The 23,788-nt window shown below is 38.8% G+C and overlaps 1 protein-coding gene across 1 annotated transcript in view; it reads right to left on the minus strand.

The window, feature by feature from the left end:
* Positions 1-23,788, minus strand: part of LOC118809957 (gamma-aminobutyric acid receptor subunit pi) — a 41,661-nt gene that overhangs the window by 12,134 nt on the left and 5,739 nt on the right. The window contains exons 2-4 of the mRNA XM_036573475.1: positions 4,085-4,197; positions 881-948; positions 277-494 (exon numbers count right to left, since the gene is read on the minus strand). Of these exons, the coding sequence (XP_036429368.1) occupies positions 277-494; positions 881-948; positions 4,085-4,197 (399 nt within the window). The remainder of the gene's footprint in view (positions 1-276; positions 495-880; positions 949-4,084; positions 4,198-23,788) is intronic.

The raw sequence follows: 23,788 nt of genomic DNA on the forward strand, positions 1-23,788 counted from the left end.
TATTAAATAAACTTTGTGCATGTGTCTGCCTACTCTGTACAGCAAGGCTTAATACAGGACTACCCAACTCTAACTAGGGTTGGAACTAAGCTCTCCAGGAGTAGGGCTAGGGCACCCTGGTTTACTAAGTATACTCAGACCTGATACACATGGCCTTTGAAACACAATCTACAGAACCATGAAAAGCCCAAATCACAGCCTGCACTCAAGAGCTCTGTAGAGAGTTTCACTTAATATCACCATTCTGGAGTACTGGGTAGACGTAGGCAGTCTCACCGGAGAGCATAAAGCACAGTCCCATTGGGGAAGATTCGGATCAGCCGGTTCTCCACGGTGATATCATGCAGGAAGGACTTCTTGGAGTCCACGATGAAGGTGTCTGGAACCCACAGAAGTTCCACCAGACGGCCATCAAGACTTAAGCTCTTATTCCCTTCAAACACAAGCCTCTCATCTGTCCACCTCTGTCTCAGGAAGATGGTGGCTGTGTAATCCTGCACAGAATAAAGTCAGTATCATTGTAAGTAATCACACAATGGACTAAAGGGGCCACGCCTAACTGTGAAACAGAAATATTATAATAAATCTGAAATATTAATTACTGAAAAAACTGAAACAAACATGCTTTTCCTACAAAAATTGGATCTGCTGTCATTGTAGATCTGTTCTGCATGTCATTTTTCATCTATGACTTCCCAGAATAAAAAGATACAGTGGATTATACAGTTAATCGTTCCATAAATGGGTTGAATGTTGGGGAGCAGACCATGTAAAGGCTGGCCTGACCGGCCTTTGTTGAAACAGAGTATGGGCGCAGATGATAATACGCAGGCCCAGTATGGAGAATGATCCTTTCATGGAATTCAAAGAATATACTCACCATGTTGATCTCTGATATAGTGTCAATGCTAGCAATGTCCAAACTCATGCCCACGGTGACTGGACCATCTGAGAAACAGAAAAACAGCAAAACATCACATTAGTGCAGTTTTTTCCATTAATACATATTCATGACTAACAATCATCATTATTCTCAACGATGAAACCAATGAACACAAAAACACAGAAGCACACAAAGCCAGGAACACTAATGCTAAGTTTTCCTAGAATGCTTACACAGTTATTGCATACTGGCACAAGATGGGTATCCTGTCTGAAGCTCAGGTGTCTCTTGCTTGTGTCATTGGTGCAAAACTCAAAACACATTTCTTTTCACACTCATTACAAACTGCTTCAACACTTTTTGCAAAATAATTCACCCAATTCTCAGTCTCAAAGTACAAAGTTCAAAGAACAACTTTCACCTGTTTTTGGGAAATAATTTTATATATTTCTTTTCAGATTAGTGACAGAAATCTGACCACAATGACACAAACACAGCAGAGCTTTTCTCTACACTTACGTATAAGTGCTAAGAAATAAGAGTCCCAAATGCCCCAAAGAAAACATAAAGTAAATAAGCAAAGTCAGGAATGCCTAGGAAACAAAAATACATACATACATGTTTCCTTTATGTTGAAAAAACATACAGTAATGTTTCGTATTAATTTATTGACTGCCAGCCAATGAGCTTCCAAATGGGAAAAGACAAATGGACACAAACAGCAAACACAGAGGCTTGCATTAGTAACTGCTGTAATATAGAGAAACTGAAGAAAACATAGAAAGAGAAGGAAGACTGGGAGGAAGACTTCGCCCAAGGTCAGTAGATGTCCCTGGTCAGCATTGGTCAGTGTTACCCTATGTGCCGCCGTCAACAGATTGGGACCTCTGTCAGCATTGTGTATTTGGACCATAAAACACTGCTCATCTTGTTTATCTTGCCTCTCTGCACAACATTTTCATTCCACCCCAAGCAAGAGATCTGCATTTCCAACAGCAGACAAACTACACAATACACAGTCTGAGACAATGTCAGCTTTCATCATGCAGAGGTTCTTGAAGCCTCATTCCAGAACCATACAATGCTCTCTAAATCCATTTCTTTATACTGCAGATATTTCCCCTCTTGGCAATGGAAGGCTTATGGCCACAATCCTCATCAGCAGGTCCCCCTACTTTAAGCCATGAGGGATGCTTATGGGGACACTTGTGTAAAGGATTCTCCAGGCTGGATGCATGTATACACACTGAGCACTTTATTAGGAACACTATACTAATACTGGGTAAGGCCTCCTTTTACTCTCAAAACAGCTTCAATTCTTTGTGGTTGGAAACATCTCTTTGAGGTTCTGGTCCAATTCCTGCAGATTTTTCTAGTGCACTTTCATGCATCCCATTCTACCACATCCCACATGTATTCTATTGGATTCAGATCCGGTGACTAGGATGTCCACTAAAAACACTGAACTCATTGTCATGTTCATAATTTTATGGCTATTTTATGGTAATTTGTCGCTATGACAGGATGCACATGGTCAGCAACAATACTCAAATAGGCTGTGACATTCAAGTGATGATTGATTGGTATTAATGGGCCCAAAGTGTGCCCAGAAAACATTCCCCACACCATTACGCCACCTCCACCAGCCTGGACTGTTGAAACAAGGAAGGCTAGGTCCATGGATTCATGCTGTTCGTGCCAAATTCAGACCCTACTATGTGCATAGATGTGTCATCTATGTGCCTCAGCAGAAATCAAGATTCATCAGACCAGGCTGTGTTTTTCCAGTCTTCAACTGTCCAATTTTGGTGAGTCTGTGTTGAATTTTGCTCACAGTATTTTTTGCTTGCAAGACCTGCAAAAACATGTCTGTAATTTTTGATAATGCATTTGGCCATTTGAGAGCAGAGATACTTCCCTGAAATGAATGTAAGCAACTTATATTATTATTATTATTATTATTATTATTATTATTATTATCAACTTATTGTTTCTCTATGAAAGTGTATATTTTAAAAGAACTATCTAGTTCTCCTAGCTTAAAGTGAAGTGTGACATTGTTCTGGTGAGACAGAGGAGATTATGTAAGGAGCCCCAGCACTCCCAGTGCCGTATCAGAGGTCGAGAGAGAGGGGAGAGAGAAGGAGAGGGAACAGAGAAGGAGTCTGTCGATGCCCAAAAACACTTGACAGTACTGACCTACAACTTATGTCCAAAAATATCCAGACACCCCTTCTAATTAGTGAATTAACCTACTTTAAGGTGCACCTCTTAAATAAAGCACTCTTATTGCTGACATGTATTCACTTGTATATACATAACTTGTATAATCTCTATAGAAAAGCATTGGAAATTAAATAGAATGCTCTGGATCAGTCACACATGAGTCTAAGGTCACCATGCTGAATACCAAGCATTGGTTTGAGGTGTATAAATCACCAGCATTGGGCTGTGGAGCAGCAGAATTGTGGAGTGATGGGGCACCATCCAGCACCTTTGGAATGAACTGGAGTGGCATTTGTGATCCAGAACTAACAATCCAACATCATTACCTGACCTCACTAATGCTCTTGTGGCTGAATGCAATCAAATCTTCACAGCAATGTTCCACCATCTAGTGTCAAGTTTTCTCAGAAGAGTAGAGGCAACCCCCCCTGCCCTCCCTGCTCGATTTCATGAAGAAACAGTTCAGACGAGCAGGTGTCTACTACCAACTTTTGGACATAAACTGTATAAACGAGAGAGACCTCGCTTGATTTGGAAATTGCACTACATACTTGTTTTAAAAATTGATTTATCACCATATATGTATGTGTGTATCTGTGTGTATGTGTGCATGAGGGAAATTTTGATAAATGCATGAGCAATTCCAAAATATTAGAACATGAAAATTTAGTAAAAGTTTGACAGTCCTACTGGGGGAGAGATCATCAGCTACCACTGCCGTGAGATATGCATCTGTAAATGTATCTATTTTCACCCATGCACTATGTATGTAATTTAATGGTTAATATTTTCTGTACTATTATATGTGCATGTTTTACTGGTTACAATGCTTTAATAATACAAATGTTAATTTGTCACATCTATGAAGCAAATATGTGTGAGAGAAAGATGTGAGTGTGTTGTGTGTGCCTGTGTGTGTGTGTGTGTGTGCCTGAGTGTGTGTTGTGTATGCACTTGCTTGCAGAGTTTTCTTACTGTCAAAGAAAGGCCTGAGGTACTTGTTGTATCCTTTCATCAGCTTCTGGATGGTGGGAGGCAGAATCTCTCCCTCCTTCACCTCAGCACTCAGCAGCGAGTTCTCAAAGATCCTGCCAGCAGAGAGAGAGAGAGAGAGAGAGAGAATGAGAGAAAAAGGGAGAGGGAAACTGAATCTGTTTCACTTTCTTCTATCTGGCAGTATTTACCCTGATCTGATAGATGGGGGTTCCAGCTCTTACTGCACTACGCCACATTGGTGAAGCAGTGCAGTCATGATGAGGGCTGTGCTGCAGCCTAAATCACTTACTCTCTCCAGTAACACAGAGCAGGAGATTAAAGCTCTCAAAAGAGAGAGAGAGAAAAATGCACAAAAAAATGTATTTTCATAATTGGATTACTTTGATCCAGGCAGTGCGAAGACCTGGGATTTTTCCATCAGCATGTTGACATCCACCTCCTTTCTTTCCCTTATAACTGTAGCTATATTTTTGAGCCAACTATAAACACACGACAGTAATGTTATTTCAGCAATGTGCAGTATTTCTGTCAGGTACTAGAATTTCATGTCTTGGCTGATTATTTAATATGTATGGTAGACAGGAGTTTGAGGTTATTCCCCCCTTTTACAGTGTTCTAGAACTTTATCCCACATTTACACTGTTCTAGAATGTTATTCTTGCATTCACACTGTTCTAGATTGTTATTCCCACATACACACTGTTCTACAATACTATTCCCACATTCACACTGTTGTAGAACGTTGTCCCACATTCACAGTTCTAGAATGTTATTATCTCATTCACATAGGTCTAAAATGTTATTCCATTCACACTGTCAGAATCTGGAATGTTATGGAATGTTATTCCTACATTTACACTGTTCTAGAATGTTATTCCCCCATTCACACAGGTTGTAGAATGTCATTCTGCCCTTCACAATGTTCTAGAATGTTATTCCCCCATTCATACTGTTCTAGAACATTGTCCCACATTCACACTGTTCTAGAATGTTATTCTCCCATTCACACTGTTCTGGAATATTGTTCCCACATTCACACTGTTCTGGAATATTGTTCCCTACACTCACACTGTTCTGGAATATTGTTCCTACATTCACACTGTTCTGGAATATTGTTCCCACACTCACACTGTTCTGGAATATTGTTCCCACACTCACACTGTTCTGGAATGTCCCAGATTTGGTTTTACCAGATCATTTTCAAAATATCTTAAAACAACTGCCGACATGAATGTTTGTGTTTGCTGTCACTTTCTCTAGTACCAAACAATTAAAGCCCTGGTTTTCTTTCAGGTCTTTTTATACATCATTGCATAGTTATTCTACTGTACACTGCCTGGTGATGGCCAGAAGATACACCATAGACATAAACAACAGTACAGAAACAGAAATACATTTAAATGAACCTTCTGATTCTATGATGCCTATAAAGTACCCTTCTGAGTTTATAAGTAAGACAGTCCCTGCTTTCCAGCCTGGTTTGTCTCCTGTGGTTATGGAGCTTGTTTTTAAACTGTCTCTACTCCGTCCTTAAATAGCCAAATATGGCTGCCTAACAACGGGGAGGCATAATCAAATTAAATCACTAATTAAGAGTGGTGCAACAGCAACTCTGCCCCTCTGGCCGTCACAATAGTTTCCCCTATGCGAGAGCTTCATTGTTAATTGGAGATTTTAGTCTTATATCTGACGTCCTCTGGTGCATCTCTGGGATTTTAAAACCATGAATGACATCAAAGCTTGCATTCACTCACTTAATACCCATTTCTTCTATAGTAGGTGATTAAATGACAATGTATTTGACCATAAAGAGATTTTAAAAAAAATGCTGTTATGCAAGGTTGCATCATCACACCATCCGCTGGCCTAATGCTGGGTAGGAATATAAAGTAGGACAGTGGCCAAACTGTAATTTCATAACACAAACGAAAGCTGTAGAAGGCTGCTTGCCACAAGCTTGTGTTAAAGCGAAAGTGTGAGTCTCTGGATGCTCCATTGCCTCTGGGTAGCTAATAGTGGTATTATTAACTAGTAAATAAGATTCTGTTATACATATTTATGCACATATATCTTGTCTGTGGTGAGAAAACATTACATGATATGATAATATATGACAGAAGAAAAACAATCCATAACACTCCAAACATAGAATAAGCTTTGCTTTTTCAAAATTTCAGTTGTTTCATTCAACATGAAATGTTCATGCAATGTTTTCATGGTGTAAAGAAAGTAAAACAACAAAAACAAGGATTTTCTTCTCACAGCAATGCAAAAGATTCTCTTTCATTTCCTGTTTATTTATGTCCAAATTGTTCTTTCTTGGTGTTTTACATTCTATTGTTTCTAGATTAATTCCTGGACAAGGCTCATGTTTTTATAAATGCTCAGAAATATTCTCATCTGCCTCCCACTCCTGGCTGAGTGTTTTGGGCTAAAGAAAACATGATCTGTGCTCTATACCCTCCACCTCCACAGCATAGAGGAGCCTCCTGAGGGGCATTTGGGGCTTTGACTCTGGAACGCTTAAATAGATCCAGCTACTTCTTATACATGAGAGAGAAACACTGTTCAGTTTTTACACACACGTGTGCACATATATGTGTCACTCCAGTGTAATGTCATTTTCATGCGGTATGCCAAGGTCCCTCTCTCCAGCCCTGCTTTTGACACAGTGTTGCTTCAAGAATGCTCAGTTATAAATCTGGGTCACCTACCATGACCCACAACCCATTCACATGTACACACACACCCACACACACCTTGAAAGCGTTCCTCCAGCCTGACAGTGTGTGACATCTAGGTTTGAACATTGCATCACTTTTCCTCACATACAAAAGATGACTGCTTCCCAGGAAAGCTCAGGTCGAATTGATTTTATGCAGGGAGGGAGGTTGAAAATGACAGAGTGAAAGAGAGAAAGCATATAAAAAAGGAGAAAAAAAGGTAAGAGGAAAAAAAGGTGTAAGTATAAATGTGTCAGTTTGTAATAGACACTCTGACACAGATTAACGATGATGAGATCATCTCATCTCCCCAATTTCCACAGATATAATGGACTACTACTGAGAAATACATTGTAACTTCTTCACTTTTTACTGTGGAGCTGCTCACAGATAGAGCAGAGAAAGAGATACACTATATAGCCAAGTCCATTGCTAACAAGGGTATATATGGTGTAGTAATAGTAGTAATTTCCATAGACAAATTATGACAGTAGAATGTGACTGGCACTGTCATAGGATGCCACCTTTGTCGGTTTGCAGAATTTCTGCCCTGCTACATCTGCCCCAGTCAACCGTAAGTGCTATTATTAGGAAATTAAAGTATCTAGGAGCAACAACAGATCAGCCATGAAGCAGTAGACCAAGCAAAGTCACAGAGAGAGGCCTCTGAATGTTGAAGCTCATAGTGCATAAAAATCTCCTATCCTCCATTGCATCACTCACTCTCAATTCCAAACTGCCTCTGGAAGCAATATCATCACAAGAACTCGGCATCGGTAGCTTCATGAAATGGGTTTCTATGGCTGAGCAGCCACACACAAGTCTTAGATCACCATGCGCAATGCCAAGCCACCACTGGACTCTTTATCAGTGGAAACATGTTCTCTGGAGTGATGAATCCTGCTTCACTATTTGGTCTGACTGTTGAATCTGGGTTTGGCAGATGTCATGTGGGTGCAACCTATAAGAATGCATTAGTCCCAACAGTAAAATTACGAGGAAGAGGGATAATTGTCTGTGGCTGTTTTTCAGGGTTTGGGTTTGGCCCTTTAGTTCCAGTGAAGGGATAATGTTAATGCTACAGCACACAAAGACATTTTAGACAATTATATGCTTCCAGCTTCGTGGGAACAGTTTAGGGAAGGTCCTTTCCTGTTCCAGCATGACTGATGATCTGTACACAAAGCAAGGACCATGAAGACATGATTTGACAACACTGGCATGGCAGAACCCTGACCTCAATCCCCACGTCTGGGATGAACTGGAACATCAATTGTGAGCCAGACCTTCTAGTCCAACATCAGTGCCTGACCTCAGATCTTGCTCTTTCATCTGAATGGCCATAAATTTCCAGAGACACACTCCAACATCTTATGGAAAGCCTTCTCACAAGAGTGGAGGCCATATTAATGCCCATGTTTGTGGAATGGGATATTCAACAAGCATATATGTGATGGTCAGGTGTCCGCATACTTTTGGCCATGTAGTGTACCTGGAGGTCAGACTGAAGTCACGTAATGATGTCAGAAAATTCTCAAAGCTCAGAAACTTGAGCTGACAAGACTGAACTGGCTGATGTGGGGGTGTTGATGGCTGTTGTGGGAACTGATTTGGAAGGGCAGGATGGATTTCCAGATGGTTTAATGTATTTGACCTCCACCCTGCGGTGAGGACGCCATCTCCCAGAGAAACACAGGCCTGACAAAGCAGCAACTCGGTCTTTCACGTTCTTGCTGGATTTGTACTCTCTCTCTTTGCTGATCCCTTTCTACTTCTCTCTCTTTTTCTCTGCTCCGTATGATGAAAGGGAAGCCAGAGGGCTTATGAGAGTCATGTGTCAGCAGTGACATAATGACAGCTTCTACACCGCACAGTCAACCCTTACGCATCCCACACTGTTGTGCGTGACCATCTGGGATGTGATCAAATATGCAATATTGATGACAAGATACTTGTATCTATAACATGCTGTCAAGGGTTTATCATAAATACACACATACACACACACACAATATGACTCAAATCCATAGTTCAGAATTACTGAAGTGGGGCTGCATCAGAATGAGTCATGTGTGAGATGGGGAATTCCTGTCTGATGCTGTCAGCTGTCACTCATTCTCACTGGAAGAATCATATTGGCAGCATTGTGATGTCCAATGGCTGACAAAGCAAACAGCTTTGCTAGGATTATGACTGCTTAACTGGCAAATAATTCACACTCTTAGCAAAAAAGGTTCTTAAAAGTTTCTTTTAAGAACTTCATTAATGGACAGTTCCAGCCCTAAAATCAGCTTAGCTGAGTTGCATTCAAAGCTGATGTAAAATATATGCACAACTGCCTCACAACAACTGATTTCTGTAATAATGGGCCAAGTCCCTAAAACCATTGTGCAATGAATGGACTGTTATGCTGCTTGCATGGACCACCAATTGTATTGATAGATGAAATAAGAACCTGGTTTTGTTTAAATTGAGGGACTGACTTTTATGTAACAACAAGGCTAAAAGGTAGCAGCCGAAACAGACTAAAAGATAGTGAACAGGCTAAACCACCATTCCATTAATATTCAGTGTAGTATAATAGTGAATGAAAGGTATTTACTGAATGATTTACTGTCAACCTGTAGAATAAAAAGTAAAAGAATGCTTTACTGGAAAGTCTTACATGCTTCATATGCCTGTGTTTTTGGTTACATATACCTTAAGTTGTATTAAACCTTGGGGGGAAACAAAGGTGTGGTACCATTAGCTTGCTGCTAACACAACATGCAAAAACACATTGAGGAGCTACTGGTACTTAGCTTTGCCACAGCAGTGGAAATTTGGTGCATAAAAACAACAGATAAGGCGAATGCTTTTGCATTAAACTCAGCTATATAATGGTATTTTAAATATTAAATGACAAAAGATCCTTAAGAGTTCATGAAATTACTACAATATACAAAGTTGGGTGGCTAATAGTTCTTGCCCTCCTTCATCAGTTCATAGCTGCTTGGCAACAATAGCACAGGCCTACTCTAAACAATTCAATGTATTTCTGGAAGACCTTTTGGTGAATATTATTATTCAAGTCTAACTTGAATCATTTAGTGAAAATGTGAGTATTTTATCATGTTTTATGTTGTTGACTCTGCTCTCATGGCTTATTGCTTTAATATAATACAGGTTCTCCATAATATAAGAATGCCCAAATTTAGTCCTGGTGATTTAGTTGATCAAGTTTTTCAGAAACATCTCAATATTAGATTGTAATGCTGTGTGTTGAAACTAAACTCTCCAAGATGGCAGACCACCAGGACTGGACATGGAGACCCTTGCCATATAGCCTTAAGGTTCCATAAAGATCCCGAATCTAAATGATCTAAATGGATTTTTCTTTTTTATCATATTATGTTACTTTCTTTACACTACTTCATAAAATTACAACAACAACAAAACAACCACAATAATAATAACAATAATAATAATAATAATTATTAAAATAATAATAACTGATGCAATAGAAAATCTAACAACTAGATGATTAAAACCTTATGGAGGTAACTTTAGCATAACTATGACGCTACACATAAAAATAACAATTTACTAAAGAACTCTTGAAGTACCTGTTTTCAAAAAATGATATAGCTTTTGTTTCTAAACCATCTTATGTTAAGGTTTATATGTTTGCATTAAATGGAAAGAAATTTGAAGTTTGCCAGAAAGACCACAAGATGAAGAAGCTGGCAAGAAGTCCTCAGAGTTTTATGATCCAATATCACTCCTCATAACATAATAACAGATTGAAGACCTGATCTGCTCTTGTAAAGTGTAGCTTTGGATAGCCTTTGCATTTACAAGGGCATTTACCAATAATACATTCTATAGTATGTCTGAACTCCACTCTGTGTTTAACCACTTAAACTGCAAGGGCTCATATGCAGGCACATACTTCGAATTATTTGCAAATAATTTACATATTAGTTTCACAGTAGGTATTAAGTAATTGATCATAGTTATTGATCTAATACTTAAGATTACTAATTTAATAATAGTTATTAATCTTAAGCTAGGATTTTATCAAGAGGTTCTTTATTTGAACTATATTTTACACAGGCTCTACAGCCACAGCACAAATAACACAGGCTGCATTTTCCCAGCACTTCTTTTTTCACCTCATAATGAAAGGGTTTTAAGCTCTGTGGAAATCTTTAAGCAGGCCTGACTCATGGCCATAGTAGAACCACACAGAAGCACAGCTCCGAAGCCGCACTCGGTGGAATGCTTTTAATGACCCTGCTCAGTGTCCTCACCTCAGCCTCCACACTGCGCTCTATCCTCTGAACTGCTCTCTCTCCTTATTCACTCACTCTCTCTGCATTGGGAATAGCATGCCTCCGGGTCAGACCCAAAAGTCGCTCTCTCTTTTGCTGACAGGCTGTATGGAGATCACAGTAATCTCTGAGACTTCGGCGTGAAAGCTGAGGATGTTTGTGCGAAGAGTTGTCTTTTTTGGGAGCTCATTTAAATGTATGGCCTAGTATACATTTGTTTGGACCCATGAGCTGGAAACAATGTAATGTAATGTTACTGTGTACTCTCGCATACCAATGAAGAAGCATCCAAAACAAAGCTCCAAGTGCACATCCATGTTCAGTCTGAGACTATAAATAAACAGTCTTGAGCTTGAAGGTCAACAGCAGGGATATAAAAAGAAACAGAAGGAAAAGCGCTAAGATTTCAGTTGCTTTCTTCTGTTTTATCCTTTGTTGTGCTTTCCTTTTCTGCAATCTGTCCGTCTTTTTCTCCCTCCTCGGTTTAACAGAGGCAGCATCAAAGCGAGCACATCAGAAAAGATTCATTTAGTACAGTACGGACTGAGCTGAACACTCCAGCAGAGAAATTTTATCTACTGCCGCTCTCACCAGATTGCCTTCTTAATTTAAATCTGCTCCCCACCCTGCCTAAAATGTTCCATGACAGACAGTAATCACCTAATCTTTCTTTTTCTCTTTCTGCCTCAGTATCTCATTGCCCATGTCTCTTTCTATCTCTCTCTCTTATCCTTCCTCCTCCTTCTCTCTCATGTCTTTTTCTTTCTTGTTTTCCTTCTTAGCTCCGCGCCACCCTCAGTTCCTTCAGCTCCTCCCTGAGGTTTAACTCTACGTCATTGCTAAATGGGAGCTGAGTTGTGCATGGATGGATGGATGGATGGTTGGATGGATAGATGGATGGATGGTGTCTACATTTATCCTGATTCAGCAGGATCTGAGGATGAGAATAAATCTGCTGGTGAAAAATACTCATATGCCAAAAGTGTTTCTTCTATTTTGAGATATAAATTCTTTTTTCCCACATTTGTCTCCCTTTTCTACAACTGTACATTCAAGCCAAAAACCATTTAGGAACTACAGGGGGCACCTGCCTCTTTATCCCTTGATGTAGAGCCCTTTTTTATGTTTTGAATTGTTTTGCATGCCTATGATATTTTATCAATTACTAACACTTTAGGCAAAAATTGCACTTAAATGTGTCCATAAACCACTTTATTTTCTTGGCCCTTCAATCACTGCTTAGCAACCACTACTATCTGTTATTGGTCAAGTTGCAGGTCTGTTTCCCACTGTTATAATTTATATTTGAAGCTCCAATAGCCTGACAAACGGAAGGCCTCCTAAAGCATGCTGAAGCCTTGCTATGAGTTACTACTTGACACCCTATCTCATCCACAAAACTGATTTGTTATGTCTTGTGACAGCAGGCCTGACTCATTTAACCTGTGTTCACTGTGTCCATTACCATATTTTATTTTATTAGTTATCAACTGCTATAGTGAGAATCAGACCTGCACTGTTATAGTATCATAATGTAATATAATATAATGATAGTATCATTATAAAAATTTTCCAGGTTGATGACATTTTGAAATTGTACAACTGTACATTACATATAATTGTGCAGTAAATAATATGCCGATCTAGTTGGGCTGTAGTTTTACATTTTAATACCATGCGCCATTTCTTAACATGGAGCATCTGCCCCTCTGTGGGTCTCTGCATGGGCTGGTTAGAAACCGTTTCTACATACATTCACTCACCATTCAGCCGTCTTGAGGAACAACAGGCTGGGCAATTCTCATTCTCTGCAGCCATGTGGTCTCACAATGCTTTCTCAAGTGTATTTGATCATGACTGAGAATTCTGTAGTTTAGTTTCACTCATTTAAACTAATTACAAAAAAACGTTTCAAAATGTTCTGTGGTGCAACATTGTATCATTCAGCCTAATCAGTTTGACAGAATACATAATTTTTTATCATTTTCATGTTTTCATGTTCATGTTTTCTCACTCACACCCAGCATGCATTCCACAAATCTGTCATACAACCACTAGGAATCTCTGCAAGAATTCCTGATCACAAGCCTCGTCACTGATCTAGAGGATGGTAAATACAACATGGTGGTACCTAACAATAGTGTCAGTTGTTATATAAGGTAGATTTTCTTTTTTGTCAAACTCAGAATTAAATTAGAGAATTAGATCATTTTTAATGTAAGTGATGTAAACAGGTTGTATTCCAAGCGATTTTGGAGCATGTCTATTGGTCCATTCATCACATTTTCACACAATATGAAGGACAGCTGCTAAATTCAAGTTATGTCAAGAAATAAAAAGCAAAAAATGGAGATGTATTTTTTTATGGTATAACACACTCACCCTGTTTACAGTAGACCAGAATATGATTCCCTGTCCAGGCAAGTCCCTTAACAAGAAAGGTTAATACTACAGCCTTCTACCATTCTTATTTCTCGGAATGAGTGTCTGCTAAACACACAAAGCTGTTGTTTTCACTGTTTTCCCAGAAAGATATGTAGAATTTTGCAAAAAATCTTTAGCGGATACTGAAGGAACTGTTAATACGATGCAGAACAAGATTTGAAAGCTTTATCATAATCAACAAAGCAGATTGTAAAGAAAACGACAATTCTATCTTTATTCAACACAGCCCAAAAACTTCCACACAGCCAACGAAAAAGAATAAATTTGAGCTTTGATATCTAGACAGCCAGATAACTACCTTTCTAACTTTAGCATTTAACTTGTCCTCTTCATCAGGCTATTACAAGCCTACTCCAATCAGATGAGGATGGAATGTTTATTAAGCCACATTTTCAAAGACACTGAAATTTGGTTTGCTTTCTGTGAGTGCTGTCTCTGTATTATGGCAAATCAAAATCTTTACACTCTCTAAGGTCCATCTTATTTTCTCAGCCCTCCAATCACTGCTTAGTAACAATTACTCTCCATCATTGCCTCAAGCCTACAGTTCGTTATTAGTGCCGTCATATCTGTAACTGACATGACAGTGAGTGCGTTTACATGCACTCAATAATCCTATCATAACCTGACTTCTGCAGTTATCTGATTATTGAAATGGTCATGTAAACAGCACACTACGATTTCTTAGATCAGAGTAAGGTCTGGACATCCAATTAAGAAATTAGATAAAACGAGCTGGATTTTAGCACAGAAATCAGATTTCTCAGTGCACTTAAACTCTAACTTTCAGATTAGATTTCTTTCAGATATTTCAGTCTGCACATGTCTGAAAACAGATAGCGACGCTGAAACCAAGTACATGCTTGGTGAAATGAAGGATTTGAATGTTGTTCATCCTCTAGATGATGTATGTTCATATTTTCAGGTAAAATGGTACAATGTTTTTTTTTTTTAAAAAAAAGCTGCAGCATGAAGTTTGAGTTTTACATTACACTTACATCATGTCTTATTCTGTGAGTTTATTGGTCGATTGTAATGCAGAAATCCGATTATTGTCTGACTCATGTAGAACCGGAGTTTCCCTATTATCTGATCACTCAAGTGCATATAAACACGTTAACTGGATTACTGACAAAATCTGATTTTCTGCAGTTATCTGATTATTAAGTGCATGTAAACACACTCAGTGAGGTCCTTGATAGTTTTTGAAGAGTTTTATAAGATTTAATGTGGAACCAGTGACGAGACAACCAGCAGTAACTGGTTCTCAGCTGACCTCAGAACAGCTGAAGTTTAGCCATAGACTTAACTGCCCGCTAGGTTAACACTAACATTACCCAAAGTGACTCCGGCTTCCTGAAATGAAACAGGTATGCAAACACACAGACTATGGGCTAACATATAAATCAGTTTATGGAACAGTAATAGCAGTTCATGAAAAAATGGAAGGATGAGAAAGAAACAAATTAAAGGAGAAGGTACATAACAATTATGGACAAGTAAAAAAGTAACAATAATTTGTTAAAAAAAGTATATTCAGAAGTTACTTTCTTTAATATTTAATGTTGGTCACTTTTCTGAAAAATGTACCTTACATATTGATCCTAATTACGGCTTACAAGAAGATATTTCCTATTTTCTTGCAGTTACTATTAGCCATCTGTCTGTAATTGCCAGCTAATGAGGAAAAGAAAACAGCTCGCCCCAAGGTATGCCCCCCAGAGCAGTTGTGGTTTTACAAAAGTGGTTTTCCTTCCATCTTCAAGACATGTCATCAGAAGGGTGGTTTCCTAGACTAGGAAAATCTCACTCTGGAGACTATTATGTTTATTATGCTTACATGTTTACAACAGATGCAGCAATGGTTAACTTTGGTGAGTGTTTACCTTTAACAATTAAATATATAACATAACAATTCTATAAAACACATTAAGTGATAATAGAAATATATATACTTTTACAATGTCTATTGGTGTACATTAACACATCATCCATATCATCTACCATAACTTAAACAAAGCTTCATATAATGCTAATAAAGATAAATAATATAATAAAAGAAATAATTTTCTATGTGTGTATCTAACTCACTGTGAAATGACAGATTGCTTGTTAAACGTGCTGAATGAGTACTTGGCTCTAAACCAGCTGATTTGTTTAATACAAACAAACCAACCAACTGTGCAAACTGATAACTATGCAAACCCATTTACTGTGAAAGACTATGTAAATCATCTACACGGCACTTTAACACACTTCGTTAACACATTAAGTCATGCAATCAAAACCATAATACATATCACCCAAATATAGCACACACATGCTCACCAAGTGTGCTTTCAGGCCACCTAATACAATTTGAGGGCAACAGCTTTGAAATTAAATATTATAATTGTATTACATAAAACACCCATTCACTGAAGCTATATATACCTTGCAATTAGCATATTTATCTGCTAAATAAACAGTGGTGAAGCCTTTTTCATGCAAGTAATGCTGGGCAGCACCAGTACTGTATATGTGTGTTAAACGTTTGGATTGAGGAAGAAAATGGCTAATAGCTGTGCAATTTTAAAATCACCAAAAGACATCACTGTTTATGCAGCAACTTTGGAATTCACTGTTAAAGGTACGGGGAATGACGCAGGTAAAAAGATTACATGTATACATTTTCAAGATACATTATATGCAGTTTTTCTGAGGTTTGTAAACAGCTAAAAATAGATAAAATGCACCAGCAGTTGTTGTCGTTTACAGGCTCTCTAAAAGTCTGAGACCACACTGAAAACTTTTTTTCTTGTAAACCAAGACATAAAAGAAAGTTTAAGAATCTTGACAAATTTAAAATAAAGAAAAGTTATGACAATTAAAATAAAAGAGGACCATTCAAAATTCTGCACTATTTCTAGGTCATGATTCAAATGAAATTGACCATCAGGTCAGATTTTTTTAGTCTTATTCCTTCCATGTTCAGACAACTCGGATTTGATCTACAGATCAGAGGCTTTGGCACATACTTATAGATTCCATGCCAGCTTGAATGCACGCTGTCATTAAAGCATGAGGGTATGACTCCAGCAGTGAGGTTTTCAGTACAGACTTGGAGCCGTATAGATACACGTGGTCTGGAGCCGTATAGATACAATGTTACCTCTGTATAAAGTTCTCTCAGCATGTCAGATTGTGGAACCATGTAGTGTTGAAGGAAAGGCTTGTGACATTCTGTCATCATCCTTAGCCCCATCTATTGCTTCTTATATATATATATATATATATATATATATATATGTATATATATATATATATAAATAACAAGAGTGTGTGTGTGTGTGTGTGTATACATCTTCACAAACATTTTCCCAAAAATAATTTTTCCAAATACCTTCCCAAAATTTATATTCCCATCCTTTAATATACATCCCAAACTCTTGCCTATTTCATAGCGCAGCAATGCAGATTACTGAGGATTACTGTCTACGGTAGTCAAGCATTCCAGTCTCCTGAGAGCGTAGTCAGGGTGTTAATTGGGGACTGCAATTTAAAATCCATGCAATGTGTTAGCAGCAGGTAATCTGAATGATTGTGCCTCAGAATGTCTAGCAGTGTCATCCAATACGAAACACCATTTCGCTGGTTTGCTTTCAGATTAAACTATTTAAAAGATTGATGGCTAAGAATTCAAAGTCAGATTAGTGGATCCAGCAGTGCAGTGGCAATGCTATTGCTTTCACGCCTCATGGGTGGAAGGGACATAAAATACAGTGTCACAGTGCAATATCATCATGTATTTTCACATCTGAGCATATGCTATCCAAAGTGACACACACATATTATGCAACTAATATTATATTAGAACATCAGGCTTGTGATTATTCACAAGAAGCTTGTGTTTTTGTTGGCTTTCAAATGCTAACCTATGGGCCAGTATCATTATCACTGACATTTAATGACAAAATTGTCTTCATTCAAAAGAGAAAAGAAGAAAAGCTAAAAAATACTGATTGTCAGGTTAAATGTGACTAGAGTGAAAACAGTAGATGTGTTTTTGTGTTTTTTGTTCTACCAGCTGTCATAAACACATGCTGCTGTGCATTCCAGACTTTTTTCCAGTGTCAGTATTTAATAATTTACCACAACAGTGAGGCATTTTAAAAAAGTTGTAGAAGAAGCTAATAAGTTAAGCTAAAGTTTGTAAGGCAACAAAGTCTCAAACTGCCAAATGGACACTGCTAAGCACTTATCTTCATCATTTTGCATCAATGGTAGAAACGTAGGAGTGTCTTTAACTGCTGCTATATGGGAGAACTATTCCTTGTGTTCTCTGCTCAGCATGTGGGTGGTGATTTAATGTCAGCAGCACATTTTGTGTAGGACGCTAAAGAGCCAGCTACACTCTACTTAGCCTGTCAAAGATAGCCAGCTAGATAACTCAAGAAGAAGCCACAAGTGATCTGCTGCTCGTGAGCATGAAAAAAAAATCATGCAAGCAGAATGAAGACAGTAATGAATGTATGTTATGACTTTATGTCTGGGTTCAGCTGTGGATGTCTCTCCTAGAGAGCGAGGTGGTCAGAGAAGTCTCCAAAACCAAAAGTTTTCACTCATAACAAAAACATGTCACCAGCTGTAACACCTGTCCTCCAGGTGCTACCCTAAGGACACTGAGAGACAGGTAGAATACAAATAAAACTGCTTTGCAGGCACTGAAAAACCTTGAGCCAAATTCCAGACCCATACTTAATTTACCATTTAAAATCTTTTTGGCTTGTATTTGACTTCATTTGGGTCTTAAAATCCAGTACAGTATTGGTTAAAGGGCCCATATCATAACATAACTGAAATATATAATTCTCCATCCAGTCCATATGGTGTATACAAGAAAAAATAAGATGCAAAAACAGCCAAATTGGAATTCAATTTTTGTGATGTCACAAAAACCAACTCATTTACATACCCTGATGAGCCAAAACATTATGACTACTGAGTAATTACTGAGGAGGGACAAACTATAAACCAGAAACAGGTTGTTGGGCACCCAAGGCCCGTTAATGCACGAGAACAACAATGTCTATCCTGTCTGGTCCAAACAGACAGAAAGGTTACTATGGTACAAGTCAAAGAATTTTTAAATGATTGTTATAGGAGGAATGTGCTACAACACACAGTGCACCCTGCTATATATGAGATTATGTAGCTGCAGAGTGCCCCTGCAGACCTCTCCACCATTGAAAGCACCCACAAAGGGCACACAATCCAGTGGAGGGTGTGTGATGCTCTGGGCAATGTTCTTGGGTCCGGACATTCATATGGATGTCCATTTGACACGTCACCTACCTAAACATCGTTGTGGACCAGAAACGCACGTAATGACAATGGTATTCCCTGACGGCAATGCACCCTGCCACACTGCACAGACTGTCTCGGAATGGTTTGAGGAACATGACGAAAAGTTCAAAGTGTTGCCCTGGCTTCCAAATTCCCCAGATCTCAATCTGACTGATTGTTCTATTGAAACATCAGATTTGATCCACAGCAGTTCCACCTCACAACGTACAGGACTTAAAGGATCTGCTACTTATGTTATGGTGCCAGATACCACAGGGCACCTTCAGAGGTCTTGTGGAGTCTATGCCTCAGTGGAATGGATTTGTCTTGGCATATATATTATATATATAAATATATATATATATATATAAATATATATATAAAATTTGTAAAGGCACAGTAATAAAAGCAGCCTATAAAAATACATCATAAATTGTCATGAAATCACAAGACATTTGGCTATATTTATCCCTCTGATGCAAGCAGTCAGTAAAATGTATGTCACAGAACTGGGCAAGAATTTCCTCGTAAATTCAGCGTTAATAAAAGAAAGATATTGTTTTTTCACACTAGTGAACATACAAACCAGCTGATGTCCATAGGCATTCCACTGAAAAACAATTACAAGAACCCCAATAACAAGAATGCCCTGCTTATCCTCAGAGCCTGTCTGCATCAGAAACAATAAAAAGGCTGTATGCATTACTGGAGATGGGGAAGGCACTCACTCAGGCGCACTCTTTACATTGTTGCTCTGAATGGTATGGAGGCTAATATGAGCATCCACATGAAGAGGTCAAGCATTCAATTGGCATGTTTTCTGCCCTCTGGCTTTCAGCTTAGCTTGGCAGAGTGTCAAAGTGGCAGACAATTATAGTATGTCACTTTACAGGAAACCACTGCTGTATTCAACCAATTGGTTTCTTTAGTGGCACTAATGAGCAAATGAGAAGTGCATATTGGTGCTGAGAAGAGAAAAGCAAATTGGTATTTTGTGTTTTGCGTTTATCCTGAAAGTGTATAGGCTAAAAAGTGAGATTTATCATGTCTGAAAAGAAGAGAGAGGGGTAGTGGTAGGGGGAGGGGTTCTCTTATCCAGCCATACTGAACTACTAAACGAATTGAAATCCTCTTCACAGAAGATTCTCTCACTTTGAAATTTGCAGGAGAATGTGTAACAGCAGAGAGAGAAAGAGAGAGAGAGAGAGAGAGAGAGAGAGAGAGAGAGAGAGAGCATATTTTTTAGATAGTTAACACAGTTCAGTCATGCATGCTTCTTGCCCAGCTAGAATCCATCACATCGCTGAGTATCACCATGAGTGCACTAAAACCCAATTATAATCAGAGTCTATGTCAAAGCACAAATCTCCTTACATGTTTTTTGTTTATGTCTGTTATCTGTTGGGGCAGATTATTCTTAACCATCCAGAAAATCAACTCAATCGAAAATTACCTTGTTTTCTTTGTGCTACACAGGATGAGGTATATAAACAAGCTCATTAATCAGCATGACACCGCTCCAAAAGCAAAACAGAATCACTACGGCCCCAAAGCAACCCAAAATGAGTGATAGGAGGAGACTGAAAAATTAATTAGGGACCAAACTCACTCCCAAAGCTGTGCATCAGTGGTTGAGGTTGGGTCACTTTATTGGAAAAAGTTTGCAGCATGGACTGAAGTGGCTCTCCCTAAATAGACGCAAATACACAGTGCAATCAGTTTTATGAAACACTGCAGTTTATGGATTAGGCTTTTTTTCTACATCTTGTGTGCCTGCTTTTAGAGTAGCTCTATTTTTGCGCGTTTTTGTGAACAGTTGTATTGTGATTTTTGAACACAGAAAATGCCTTTTTTTCAACTTGGGAATGCCTAATAGAAATTATTTGATGGCTCTGCTTCCTGAAACGTCCTGAAAAGGCTCATGACAATTCATGAACAGCGGTGAAACTGAACATAGGTGCACAATGGAGCTGATAAAGTGGAGCTGATCATTTAAAAAATGTATTTATAGGCTATGTTTAATTGTCAGCATCCTTTACAAGTGGTTTTAACACTCCCTTAGGAAGGCTGCCATGGTAATAGCCCTGACTTAATTCAAAAGGTTAGAAGGAATACAAAAGCTACTGACATATTGAGGGTAATTCAGAGAAAGGGAGTCTTTGAACTTTGAACTGAGATTTTGGATCAATCTGTCACAAACTTCACAGTAATTGCCAATTAGCTTAGCAGTGTTGCACCTATTTGAAAAGAATAGTGTAGTACTGTTATTGGACTGAGACTGCTAACATCTCACTCAGTCTGACATAGGTAAATTTATTTTTGACAGTGGGAGATTAGACTGAAATTGTAGCACCAACATAGAAGTGACTTGGTGAAGTACACAACTTTGAAGTACACTTCTGCATTTCATTGTAACGGCCACAGCGGCTGTGATTTATGAAATGAATTCTAACAGAAAACAATTACAGCTATGTTTGACATGGATTACATTTTAGACTCTTAGATATTTAGTTTTTTAATCAAAATATTTAGATCTGAACATATTGAGGATATTTTTAAAATATATTTAGAATACATCTTGGTATGGCAAATTTTTTTTTACTTAATTCATACTCATTGTGCACCCCAGACCTACCAATGCTGGAGTGGGAAATCAGGACCACTGCTGAACTGACTTTTGGTTAACCCCAGACACCCCATCAGAACCAGCAGCTTCAACTCGATTCATTTTGCTATGGACTCTGACTGCAGAGGGGGGCTAGGAACTGTCCTGGGGGGTGTGTATGGATGTGGAGAGAGGGAGAGAGAGAGAGCAAAAGAGAGAGAGAGAGAGAGAGAGAGAGAGAGAGAGAGAGAGAGAGAGAGAGAGAGAGAGAGGTGTGAGCGGGGTAAAGAACGAGTTCTTAGAAAGAAAAAAGCTTCACTTATGTATGGCATGGCTGTGGCCAACAACAGCAGTGCTTCTTTTAATAGAAGTGGGTGCTACAATATTAAAGAAGCAGGACTCATCTTTAAAATGAACTTTGCTTAAAACTGTCATTTTGAACTGGTTTTATGATAAGACATTTTGTTTAAAGCAGGGACCAATGAGCCTCTAAGTCTGAAAAATGTCAAGAATTCAAAAGAGTGTTCTATAATTCTGTTAGGGTCTTTAAATATGTATTAGTTGGAAAGAACAGGGGAATCAAGCTGTACATAAGAGGGCTAGAAATATGGATCAGTCAATGTTCCTAAATAAAAGAAAGCAAGTAAAACAAGCATCCAATCAATCCAAAATCCAATACCTCACAAACACAGATAAGCACATTGCAGGGATGACGCTAAATTAATATGGTGAGCATCTCACCAGACCCATCTCATCTGCACATCCATTTAGGCTCTGAACAAATGTTGCGGTGAGATATTCCACACAGCAGGAGGTCTAGATGGGAAACCTCTGCATTAAAGAAAAAGTCTTTTGATGTTTTTGGAAGGCCGACTGTGGCTTTTTGTAGTTCTTATATGACAAGGAGAAAGGGTTCTGCTAATTCCGGCTTAGTTTGACTCCTACACAACTAAGCAGGGGTCAAGACAGGCAGATAGATGAAATGGCTTGGGCCTGGCGAGAATATCCCCCAAGCAGTAGATTCGGCATCATTACTGTGTTAATAAGAGGCTAATCCAAGACTCCAGCTGCGCTGGGGCTTCCCACTCACATTCGGCCAGCTGAATTGAGACGTAGCCTGTGTGTCTATATGTGTATATGTGTGGGTGTAGACAGAGTGCATGAGCTTGAGGAGCTTGTACGATTTCAGTTCCTGTTAGAGAACCTCATCTTTGGTTGAGCCCAAGAGGGACAGTAGGCTGTGTATAGTGGTTTCTAAGCTGTGGGGAACAATCTTTTCTTTCTAAAGTCTTCAGTAGCTTTCTGCTCACAGCTTCCTGTATTTGATTAAACACTAGTGTGGAGGTGCAGCATGGCTCTGTGTATGAAATTACACACAACAGCCATGTACTGCTATGATTTATGGCAGAGTTAGCTGACTGAAGCTATGTTTTATAACAAATTACTCATCTTTTGATCCCTAATCCAATGTTCTGTACAATAGCAACCTGCAGTGTTCGTTGTTTAGGGTTAATCTTTGGTTTACTGGTTGATTTTTGTGTTGAATGCATCATCAGTTAAGGCATTCTAAAAGTATCTACATTCAAACTGCCGCCAGTGAAACGCCCAGCTTTTACTCATTTTATTCTTTTCAGGCTTTGTTCTTTCATAGTATATGACGGGAGTGAGAATGGAGAGGGGACAGGAACATGAGAGTAAAATACTGTCCAAGGACACACACACATAAGCAATATGCACCTCAAAGTTACTGCTTTCTACCACACACCACACAAATGTGGATGCACCAGAAGCCCTCAGCATGCTTTTATGCATTAGACATCAGACCTCAAAAGTTCACCTCTCTCCCCGAGCTGAGGGCCTGAGGCAAGTCTCCCACTTTTACTGTCATATATGGTGGCTTACTGTCATGCATGGTGCATGTAGACTGCAGAAGTGGCCAAGATGGATCTGTTTATGTGCCTTCAAGTGCTAAGCTTCTGTTGTTTCTATATGCTTCTGGGTCATGGATGCTGAATCACGTCTTGCACTACCCAGGGCTACACAGCCCTGCAGCCCCTTTCAAGATGGAGTTCTATTGCTGTACATGATAGCAGACATCTACAGCTACAGAAAGAATGTTTCTATTATGATCATAGAGCACCCCTCCTTTACAGGCATCGAAATATTTCTGAGCTTTGTTTTCTGTGTAGATAGTGACCATATTTCATCACTATTCAGATTTGGGTCTACAGATTTTCCTCCCTCTCTTTACCTAGGAGTCTGGGGTAATAAC

Source organism: Colossoma macropomum, unplaced genomic scaffold, assembly GCF_904425465.1.
Source record: "Colossoma macropomum unplaced genomic scaffold, Colossoma_macropomum, whole genome shotgun sequence".
NCBI lineage: Eukaryota > Metazoa > Chordata > Actinopteri > Characiformes > Serrasalmidae > Colossoma > Colossoma macropomum.